The 11,377-nt window shown below is 38.0% G+C and overlaps 2 protein-coding genes across 2 annotated transcripts; one reads left to right on the top strand and one right to left on the bottom strand.

Moving 5' to 3' along the window:
* Positions 1-3,870, top strand: LOC107775062 (protein NRT1/ PTR FAMILY 2.11). The gene is made up of 4 exons (XM_016594735.2): positions 1-391; positions 482-699; positions 804-1,363; positions 2,673-3,870. Exons 1-4 carry the CDS (start codon positions 268-270, stop codon positions 3,574-3,576), a joined length of 1,806 nt encoding a protein of 601 aa, XP_016450221.1. The 5' UTR covers positions 1-267; the 3' UTR covers positions 3,577-3,870.
* Positions 3,871-4,322: 452 nt separating this feature from the next.
* Positions 4,323-11,127, bottom strand: LOC107775061 (plasma membrane ATPase 3). Its single transcript, XM_016594734.2, has 21 exons — positions 10,857-11,127; positions 10,639-10,758; positions 10,248-10,346; positions 10,018-10,155; positions 9,745-9,879; positions 9,477-9,656; positions 9,170-9,376; positions 8,956-9,075; positions 8,740-8,859; positions 8,538-8,660; positions 8,344-8,448; positions 8,007-8,151; positions 7,264-7,428; positions 6,909-7,147; positions 6,718-6,750; positions 6,530-6,611; positions 6,119-6,279; positions 5,516-5,701; positions 5,249-5,431; positions 4,963-5,141; positions 4,323-4,717 (listed from the first exon to the last, which is right to left on the bottom strand). The coding sequence occupies exons 1-21, from the start codon at positions 10,908-10,910 to the stop codon at positions 4,621-4,623; spliced, it is 2,871 nt and encodes a 956-aa protein (XP_016450220.1). The 5' UTR covers positions 10,911-11,127; the 3' UTR covers positions 4,323-4,620.
* Positions 11,128-11,377: the final 250 nt, after the last annotated feature.

The raw sequence follows: 11,377 nt of genomic DNA, 5'->3' as shown, positions 1-11,377 counted from the left end.
GATTGATTGATTAGAATTTATAGTATTATCAGTAAGCCCAAAAGATTCACCCTTGTGTCTGGAATTACTATAAAAAAGAAAGAGGATTCCAGTATGAGAAAGTATCTTTAGAGCTAGATCTGGGAAAGTAACAGAAACATAGTAGAGTTGTGGTTGGTTAAAAAGAACCCCTTTTTTTTGTTTATTTATCTGCAATTGCTACTTTATGCTCCATTTCAGCTTCCCAAGGAGTATATAAAATAGCAAGAAAGAGAGCGGTAAGTGAAAATGAATAACAATATAGAAGCCATGGAAAATAATGAGAAAAGAGCAAGTAGTATTAGAGATGCTGATAGTGAAAAAGAACCTCAGATTAACTACAGAGGAGTGAAAGCTATGCCATTTATCATAGGTAAGAAATGTGCTTTTTTCTATCTTTTTTTATCAGTTAACTGTAGACCATTTTAAAGAATCGATAATGAATTGCTTCATATGTTATCAGGAAATGAAACTTTTGAGAAACTTGGAGCTATTGGCACACTTTCCAACCTGTTGGTTTATCTCACTACAGTTTTCAACCTGAAGCATATCACAGCCACCACTCTGATTAATGTCTTCAATGGAACCACCAACTTTGCCACTTTGCTTGGTGCTTTCTTATCTGATACTTACTTTGGTCGTTACAAAACACTCGGCTTTGCATCCATTATGTCTTTTCTGGTACTAATTAATACCACTTCTTCTTAAGTCTAAACATAAAGTTAAGAGAAATCTTGAAATGCTGATTTAGTAGTTTAATTTGGGTATGTTTTTCTTGTTTGAAGGGGTTGTTTGTGATAGCATTAACAGCAGTATTCAAGAATCTGCACCCTCCTCACTGTGAATCCAAAGATATCAGCAACTGCATAGGACCGACAGGGTGGCAAATGGCATTTTTGTTAAGTGGATTTGGGCTACTAATCATAGGGGCAGCTGGGATTAGGCCATGTAACTTAGCTTTTGGAGCAGACCAATTCAATCCTAATACAGAATCTGGTAAAAGGGGTATCAATAGTTTCTTTAACTGGTACTTTTTCACCTTAACTTTTGCACAAATGGTGTCTGTGACACTAGTGGTTTATGTGCAATCGGACGTTAGCTGGTCCATAGGATTAGCTATTCCTGCAATATTCATGTTGATTTCATGTTTCCTCTTCTTTGGGGGAACTAAAATTTATGTGAAAGTGAAACCAGAGGGCAGCCCTTTGACAAGTGTAGTTCAGGTTTTGGTGGTTTCTATCAAGAAAAGAAGGCTAAAATTGCCAGAGCAACCGTTGAAATCTCTTTTCAGTTACACTCCTCCCAAGTCCATCAATTCCAAGCTTTCTTACACTCATCAATTCAGGTAACAACGGAACAAATCTATGATAAATTAAGAATGATTTTTATTATTAGCTCCCTTGGTAAAATTGCTCCTATGTTACCAAGAGGTCACAGGTTCGAGTCGTGATACCAGTTTCTAGGTACGACTGCGGGCAATAGACCCTTGTGGTCTAACCCTTCCTCAAACCCCGCGCATAGCAAAAGTTTAGTGCAGCTTTTTTTTTTTAAATAGTTCATCAAGTTAATTAATTTGATTGAACCTCTTGCTTGCTGATTGGAATTGATAATTATGCAGTGTCATTCGTCATGAAACATGTCTTGAATATTCGACAGGTCGCTTGTTAGTACTTTGTATAGTTGCATGTTCATTAGGTATTAATTAGGCATAACTACTCTTGATAGTGACTGCTGTATGTCTCCATTAGTTTTATTAGTAGTACTAAACTTTATGTATTTGATTCCCAACCTGCCAAACTAGCTAAACCACACCGACATTGTATTATTTACATAAGTGCAGTTAAGATTATCCTAGGACCTAGATATTCCAGTCCTCTTTAAAACTGTGATATTGGCCTGAAAAAAGAAACATAACGACTATACTTAACGATTAGGCATTTTCAGGAGAAAAAAAAACTTTAGGTTCTCAACTTACCATTGAATTCATAGCTCGTCTTAATTACTGGGTTCGTAATTAAATATTTATGCATATCGAATGAATTTTTTAATAAAAACACAGGATATAAATAAAAGTTATTGGGTTCGCCCGAACCCGTAGCTAATAATCTAGCTCCGCCTGTGGTGAGGATGGAATGCAACAACGCATGAACTTTCAGCATTTAACTAAACCTGCTTTTTTAAGGTAGTTTTGTGTTACGTTTTACATGACTTACTAAAACCAATTGTAACTTAAACCACAACTTTCTAATTTACAGAATTAATTAATCTATTCTCTTTTTACCAATATACGTATCACATGGTAGGGCCCTGTGCTCACGGGTATCAGATCAGAAGAGAAATAGACCCTTAGCCTAAAAGAAATTTCATGATATTGGGTACAAGCACTTGGATATGAATCATTTAGGAAATTGATCTGTCAATGCACTCAAACCACCATGTCAAAATATTCTGAAAAGTCTTATTAACTGACCTAACATAATTTTTAATGATAGATTATGTCATTTTTTCCCTATGTTGCACGGACTCTTCAAATTGGTGTTGTACCCGTGTCCGAGATCCGATGCGCATATGGCGATATTTTCAGAGAGTCCGAGCAACATAGTTTTTTCCTGTTTATTACAATCTTTAACTGATTAAATGTCCTTTGCTATAAGGTTTCTTGACAAGGCTGCAATTGTAACACCAGAAGACCAAATCAAATCAGATGGATCAGCAGCCAACCAATGGAACTTGTGCAGTCTGCAGCAAGTGGAAGAAGCTAAATGTGTTGTGAGAGTAATTCCCATTTGGGCTGCAGCAATTGTGTACCATGTTGGAATAATTCAGCAGCAACAATTTGTTGTCTTTCAAGCACTACAATCAAACAGACATCTTGGCAATAGCAACTTCCAAATTCCAGCAGCAACTTACACTATATTCTCCATGTTAAGCCTTACTCTCTGGCTACCCATATATGACCGTATCATCGTCCCATTACTCCGAAGACTCACTGGTAAAGAAGGTGGCATAACAATCCTTCAAAGAATGGGAATTGGCATATTCCTAATTGTTTTATCATCCCTAGTATCTGCCTTTATCGAGGAACGAAGAAGAAAACTAGTTTTCACAAATCCAGCAGTAGGGGTTCATTCAGAAAGAGGTTTAGTTTCTTCTATGTCAGCTCTATGGTTAGTTCCTCAGTTATGCTTAGCAGGACTTGCAGAGGCATTTTGTGCCATTGGACAGGTGGAATTCTATTACAAGCAGTTCCCAGAAAATATGAGAAGCATAGCAGGATCTTTCTTCTTCTTGGGAATGGCTGCTTCTAGTTACTTGAATAGTTTCTTGATCTCTATAGTACACCATACAACAGAAAAGGCTAAAACTGGTAACTGGTTACCTGAAGACCTTAACAAGGGGAAATTGGATTACTTCTATTTCTTGATTACAGCACTGGGAATCCTTAATGTTGTCTATTTCATAATATGTGCTAGGTGGTACAAGTACAAGGGAAATGATGAAACTAGCAGCGTTGGACTGGAAATGGAAAGGCAAAATGTTGAGAAACACTTTGTCTGATACTAATTTAAGGATCAAACAAAATGGATAAGTCTCTTATACAATTCGTTAGCATCCATTTGCTTTGAAAGAAGTTTAGGAAAACTACAAGTCGAGAACAAAATAGCAATAAAGTCACGCCTCCATTAATCTCTCTTCTATTGTTGAAATTTAAATGGGAAAAAGTGTAGGGATGAGTTTATTATCATAGTAGTAGCTTTTAGCCACAGCTAGGTTTTGAGTGGTACTATGCCTCTTAATTAGGGGATTAACCAATTGATACATTATTTATAAAAGAATTTGTCAATTAACTCACATCCAGCACCAGCAGAGGGGTGGATGGATTTATTTACTTCCCGCTTGACAATCACCAACGCTTTCACTCGGGGAACAAAAGAATATACACACACACACGCACCAATCATGAAAGTACGTGTGACATCAAATATTAACTAGAAAGAAAATAAGTAAAACTAACATGCTTTCTGTATGAATGTCAAAGAAAAGAATAGATGGAAATTGTAGTGTAGGCTAGAGTAACGAGGAAAGTGCGACAACTACTGGAACTGGAAAGGCTATTTCTTCATATTGATAATTATGAGCCATCAATGGTTATGCTACATGTTTACGTGACTGAATATCAAACTAAAGGAAAAATAGTAAAGAGCCTAGTGTTGAGCTGAAGAATGAAGCCAACAATAGCAGTAGACACAATACTCTAGTGTATATGAAGCCAAGAAATGAAGGCAACCAAGTACAACATATAGTGGACGCCAAATACGATATATAATGAGAGAAAAGCTTTCACGAATATAGACATCGAATGCAGGCATAACGTGATGTTCACACTCTGGACTGGGTTACTACTGCTACATTTACAGGAGCTAGGACACGAAGGCAAGAAAGGGCAAAATAAGAACTTCAAAAGTAAAAGTAACCTATAAGGCACTGGTAAGTGCTGAAGATGTCGCTAATATGAACATGCTATTTCAACTGTAACTAACTATGACATTGATATTTTAGCTGCCATCACACCTAACTACACCTCCCAAACAGACTTTCCACTTAAACAGTGTACGACTGCTGAATCGTCTCAATGTCAAGACCCTTCAACTTCACCACTGATTCGACATGACCTTTCAGTGTGTGCAACTCACGTAGCCTGCAATTGAAAAAGGCAGTTAAGATTTTAGAAAACCCCCAATTTGTTCAGTATAGCTTAAAAATGAATTGAGAAAAACTGCATATGTATGCAATTAACGACGATGGCCATATGCATAAAAGGGAATAGAGTGCAAAGCCAGCCAACAAATGCAAGTCCCCGACAAAAATTCAGCTAATGATAACTAAACTCATGGACTATGCTCCTGATGCCAAAAAAGAGCCCCTATTTCAAATGACGCTTACCTAGCAATTTCAGCTCTCCTCTTCGCTTCCTCAGCCAACTGGTTAAGCTCATTGAAATTGGTAGTTTCACTAAATATTTTGGGGTCTGGAACTTGGAGGCCATGCAGGGTTCTCTGTGCATGTGCCCATTGAAGCTCACGCTGTTCTTTCCCGAAATCCTTCTTTCTGGTGAAAGCAATCTGAAGAGAAATAAAAATAACGGAGACATCAAATACCTTGATATAATAAATAGAGAATAGGAGCAGGAGTGACTCATAAGTATCTTTTTATTTTTCCCAATTCATACCCTTTGCTCAATAACAAGATCCCAGGCCTTCCCACTGAGAGCATAACGGATGAAGAACTTGATCAAATCTAGCGGGATATAGAACACAATATTGTAGAGCCAGATCACTCCAGCCCAACCCCAGCCAATTCCTTCAATTGCAGCAAAACTCCAATTTGCATAAACAGCAATCAAGGTGGCAACCTGTGCATATTTAGTTCCCAAATGTTAGATGATCCATGAAGTTAAGGAAAATTTGCTAGAATAAAAAAGCAGCAGATGGCTCACCAGTTGAGCAATCAGAAAAGCAACCACTAGCAACAACCCAGGACGCTCCATAAACGACCAACTTCGAGATCTTGTGACAAATATCAGGGCCTGACTGATAGTGCTTACTTGAAGGTAAATTGCAGAAGCGAGCTTCCTAAAATCATCAGTTGCTGTTTTCTCAAGTGTTGATACCCCAAATACTCGCTGGAAATTCACCAAATTAAGTTAGATATAAAATAAAGAGTGGCCCAACATTAACACCCTACTTCAACATCTAAATATTCCGAACAGCAAATACAAGAGATTGTTTAGCATAAGGAAAATGTATGCAGCATGGGTGAGATCAAAAATTTATATTATTGTTCATAAGATAAAAATGGCCACTAAATGTGTGTTTGTACGTATGTGGATTGCTTATAATATCTCCTTCATACACTTGGTTAAATTAGATAGAAGAAATAATATCTATTTGCATGTACTAGAAAGGTCATCTGCATCTCTTATATGTCCATTCTAAAACAATTAAAAGGGCAACTAAATGTGGAGCACTCAACAATTGGGAAGGCCTGCATCACACCATCGCTCATAACTTTTTAATGTATTGGATATAGGTACGCTCACCGGGAAGAAATTTGTTTTGTATGCTGCCCAAAAGAAAATGACTGTCATCATTGCCAAGTAGCCACCAAGAACAACTCCAGTAGTAAAAATCTCAGCCAGTTTCCAGCTATCAGGCAGCGGAGATGGTTTGACCCTATCCTTCGATATCGTCATAATGGTACCTGATATTGTTAATGTTTGGTAGTTAGATAACACACTGAGTAAAGACTTGAGCAGAAACTAATACTCGGATGAGATACTAAACCAGAGAGGTGCTGCACACATTGGAAGAAACAACTACAGCAAAATTAGGCTAATAACATTTCAGTTCTAAACTTACCCCATACGTTTAATATCGTCCTATATTAGAGGTAGAGATAAAAGATTAAAGGCTTAAGTATCAGATATATTTCTGTCGGTGAAAAGACTAACCATCATTAAGAATTGCAATGATAAGCACCATGAAAGGCGGAAAATCAAACTGCCATATCAGAGCCAGAAGCATAAAACCAAGCTGTGACATTGAATTAAAGAAAAGGGTGAAAAGAGTACAAGATGCATTTGACCCTGAAACATAAGATAGACAGGATAAAAGAATGAAGCAGTTGCAAATAACTTACCACAATACGGATTGTGATAGAAACGGCATATATCTGTCAATGCATAACATACATAATCAGATGAGTTATTCATATCATAGCTCAGAGACAGAATAAGAGCATTAAGCTCATTTAAGAATCCAAGTCATTGTCTGTAAAATAACAATTTTATATTACACTTCTGAACCAACCCCAAAAAGGAAAAAGAATACCGTGTAGTTTTTCATCCTTTGAAAGATTGCTCGACTGGTCAAAACAGCACTAATGATGACACTAAGACCAGGTTCAGTAAGGACAATATCAGAAGCACTACGAGCCGCATCAGTGGCATCATCAACAGCAATCCCAATATCAGCTTTCTTTAGAGCAGGAGCATCATTGACTCCATCACCGGTCATACCACAGATATGCTTCCTAGCTTGCAAGCGCTTTACAATCTCATATTTGTGCTCTATAGTAATGACCAAGACAAGGGTATCAGCAAAGACCAATCGTCCTTTATAACCAAAGTTCTATGCTGAAGAGCATAACTACATATGCAAAAGAGTTAATCAAAAAACAATGTACCAGGGAAAACACCAGCAAAACCATCAGCCTTCTCTATAAGTTCATCAACTGGCAAAGCAGAGATAGATTCATCCTTAGTCTGTCCCAACAGAGCAGATGAAGGATACATATTTGTACCCATACCCAGACGGCGCCCAGTTTCTTTTCCAATTGCCAGTTGATCCCCTGGAAAAGTACAAACACTAAGCAATATAGAAAAATACAGGTTGATGATCAAAATTATTAGTGTTCAAAGTTCAACAATGAGAGGTTAAAGAGTTCTTATTAACATATTAAAATGAAACGGCAAGATACATGCAATTACAGCATCAAGCAGCTACATGACAAAATAATGCCTCAGATGGAAATTACTCCATCAATCCAACTTTTACTCATTGTCCTCACTCCTCAGCCAAAACAAAATATAGTAAAAAAGAAAAGAAAAAGGACAGCAAATTCAGCATTTACCTTTCCCAGGGCAGAATCAAGAGTAGTATCTATAGATCCAACTCTGTCAATCATGCTGTCCAACCAAGGGTTCAGAGCAGAGTTCATTACCATTTTAATTTAGTGACAATTAGGAAATCTCATCTCATCTCATCCAATACACCATTTCCTCTAACTCTCTCTCTCTCTCGCCCCAGGGAGCGGCAGTAAGAATCCATAGCAGTCAATACCAGTTATCAACACAGTATGCATTCAATTTGCACAAAACATCTCAACACATTGAATGGGATAGTCCAAACTGAGAAACCATATAATACCTGTGATCATTTTGACATTCACTCCAAGGTTTAAAGCCCTCCTTATAGTCTCAGCACTGTCGTGCCTAGGTGGATCAAACAAAGGTAGGAGAGCAATGAACTGCCATGGTCCCCCAGCGCTCTCCTTTCTTCCCTCTGGAACTTCCTGCACAGATCTCGGAAGATAATCAAACAGATAAAACTTTTTGTTTGCAACAAGAATAGGACTTGGGCATAAAGAGAATTGATCGCTACTCTCCTTTGCTGGAGCTAATAGGTTATAAACCAAAGCTGTGGATTTGGTCTATTCGACTTATATATAACATGATAAGTTCTGGATAGAAGAAAATGAAAAAACCTGATATGCCACAGCAAGCGAGCGCAAACCCCGCTCAGCAAACTTATCAATCACTGCATGAACTCTACGTTCTATATCTGACTTGTTGTGTGCAAGATGTAGAATCTGAATACATATTGCAGCTGTGGATTAGAAAATGCAAACAAAGGTAAAAACTTGCAAAGGAGGACTGCAAAGTGTGATAACCAAAGTACCTGTTCCGGTGCACCTTTGCTGACCCTATGCATTTTTCCTTCACCATCAAGATAAGTAAGTGCTGTTCGTTTATCAGTTGGATTGAAAGGAAGGAAGTGTATTTCACGAATGCCAGCACGTGCCTATATTTATGGCAACTCTTAGAGCAATCTCCCGGCTAGGTACACATTAATCATAAGGTCACACAGCGCTAAAAATTACCTCCTTTGGATCAGCCAGCATCCCAACAATAGCAGCATCAATGGCATCCTGGTTCTCTGTTCGAGAGGCTCGAGCTGCCATTAGAACTACAGTGTCTGCATCAACACCTCTGGCAAATACCTGAAAAATTAACAAGAACAAACAAAAGAAAATCACTCTGCTATTGGAACAAGTATACGAGCAATCACGCATTGGACTGAACTCTAACATTCTCACCTCGATAAGGTATTTATCAACAGTCAGCTTGTTCAGTGTTAGGGTTCCCGTCTTGTCACTGCACAAAACATCCATGCCAGCCATTTCCTCTATAGCCGTCATCCTTTTCGTAATTGCGCCCTGTATAGACAAATTGATCAAACTAGCATTCACATAGCAGAAAGGCCAAACTACCATAGCTCAAAACTTCAAGAGCCGCTGAATATTAACAAACCTGTTGAGCAAGACGATGAGAACCGATTGCCATCGTGACTGAGAGAACAGTTGGCATGGCAATTGGAATCCCACCAATCAGAAGAACAAGAAGATTGTCTATCCCGGGACGATATTTGCGGTGTTGGATAGGGTACATCACAATAATCTCAATTATCATCCCCACAGCAATTGAACAGATGCAGAAGTTTCCTATAGCAGTCAAAACCTGATGAACACCATAAATATCGTTTTGCAATGTAAGATTTCATTAAAATCAGATAATCAAGATCGTTTGCATCGAATATCAGAGTAAAGACTCTACTTGCCTTCTGAAAGTGTCCCACTTGGTTTGTACTATCGACGAGGTGAGCTGCCTTCCCAAAAAAGGTATGAACCCCTGTAGCAATGACTACAGCTTCTATCTCTCCTTGCTTACACGTGGAACCAGAGTAGACACCATCTCCAGGACCTTTTGTTACAGGAAGAGATTCACCAGTCAAAGCAGACTGCAAGTTGAGAGACAAGTACAGTGAAACTGCCAGGAAAACAGTAGAATGAATGCAGATACTCTATGAAATCATCAAATTTAATCACCTGATCAATTTTGAGCGGATCACCCTCAAGAAGGCGAGCATCAGCTGGAATGATATCTCCCAGTTTAATACTGATTATGTCCCCAGGCACGAGAACAGCAGCATCTTCCTCCATCCATTTTCCATCTCGAAGTACCTCCACAAAGACAAGTGCAGTCATTCAGACAATTGAGGACAAAACTGTAACTAGACATATTCATCTATTTATGTTTGAAAGACAACAAGGTTCATTTGCAGTCAAATGGTGACAGGAGATAGAAATCATGTCAAGTACCTTGGCTTTCGGAGCAAGTCGAGCCATTAGGGCAGCTGCTGCATTGCCAGCATTGTTCTCCTCAATAAAACTAATTGTGGAGTTGATTATAAGCAATGTAATGATACCCACAAAATCCTGCCAGTCTGGAGGCTTTCCCTAGAAGAAGAGTCCACATATCTTGCACTGAGTCCACTAGAACCAACAAAAAAAGAACAGAATGGTAGTAATTCAGAAAGCTGAGTTCTTACTCCTCCATTAGCAAGAGCAATAGCCATGATAGCAGCAGCTTCCATAACCCATGAGAGAGGGTTCCACATAAACCCCAAAAATTTCAAGAATTTGCTCTCCTGTAATAGTACACCAAATAAACAATTACTCTCTACCTTTTACCCAGCACTAGGTAGGAGCACTTCATAAATCATGAACAGGTTAAGCCTTTATTACAGTCCAGCTATGATAGGTAACAAAAACCGTAAATTAAAACCCTTCTTCTACTTAAGGAACTAAAGCTATAAATGAGCAAATTGACAGTTGGAGAAATAATTAAAGAAAAAAGGAAAGGCTGGAGCAGAATTGCAGTTGAAAATAGCCCAGAAGAAGAAGAATGATGAAAAGTTAGCAAAGATAACATTAAGACACCTTCTTCTCCTCGAGCTTGTTGTACCCAAAAATGGACAACCTCTCTTGTGCAGCAGCAGCAGTAAGTCCCTCCTTAGTACATCTCAAATTCTCAAAAACTTCCTCAACAGGTATGTTTTCCTGCAAACATAACATCCCAAACAAAACATTAAAAAACTGTCAAGAAGGAAAAAAATATAAAGATCCCACTACAAAAAATTCATTCAAACATCCATTACCAAATCAACAGTCTCTTTCAAGACAGCATCCAACACTTCAGGCTTCTCTCCCATCTTTCTTTAAACTTGTTCTTTCGCCTTTGTCTGTCTCAGATCAAAAGCACCATCAACAGAATTCTCTAAAGCAACACAATTTTGGTGAAGTAGGGAAAGAAAAGAGTGGAGTTTATTGAGCAAGGAAGTAGAATTTTGTAAGCAGACAGAGGGTCACACACACCCCACACTAACACCAAGTGTATAAGGGATCATTTGGTAGGGTCAGTACGAGAATAAATAAGGTGAATTAGCAATGCAGGCTTACTAATACAAACATTAGTTATACAGAGATTATATTTTTATGCATTATTTAGTATGGTGTATTAAAATTAAAATGCATTGCATAATTTTTAAGAAATTTAATTGTTTACAAAAATGCCCTCCATATTTTTTAACTCAATGAATTTTAAGGATAATTTTGTCTTTAATCATGATAATTCATGCATTAATAGCCTTTGTATAGCTAATGATATGATTTTCTATGC

The sequence above is a fragment of the Nicotiana tabacum genome, chromosome 6, assembly GCF_000715075.1.
Source record: "Nicotiana tabacum cultivar K326 chromosome 6, ASM71507v2, whole genome shotgun sequence".
Taxonomy (NCBI): domain Eukaryota; kingdom Viridiplantae; phylum Streptophyta; class Magnoliopsida; order Solanales; family Solanaceae; genus Nicotiana; species Nicotiana tabacum.
Note: the sequence above shows the minus strand (reverse complement) of the source record. Positions and strands in the feature narration are given on the sequence as shown.

Bases quoted from the DNA above. Each gene is read 5' to 3' on its own strand.
- LOC107775061 (XM_016594734.2), bottom strand. From the start codon at position 10,910: ATGGGAGAGAAGCCTGAAGTGTTGGATGCTGTCTTGAAAGAGACTGTT. The intron at 10,347-10,638 runs GTGTCTTAATGT...GTACTATTACAG, and splicing joins ACAAGCTCGAGGAGAAGAAG to GAGAGCAAATTCTTGAAATT. The intron at 5,142-5,248 runs GTATGAATTGGG...ATTTCTCTTCAG, and splicing joins ATCTTGTTATTGAGCAAAGG to ATTGCTTTCACCAGAAAGAA.
- LOC107775062 (XM_016594735.2), top strand. From the start codon at position 268: ATGAATAACAATATAGAAGCCATGGAAAATAATGAGAAAAGAGCAAGT. The intron at 392-481 runs GTAAGAAATGTG...ATATGTTATCAG, and splicing joins AGCTATGCCATTTATCATAG to GAAATGAAACTTTTGAGAAA. The intron at 1,364-2,672 runs GTAACAACGGAA...CTTTGCTATAAG, and splicing joins TCTTACACTCATCAATTCAG to GTTTCTTGACAAGGCTGCAA.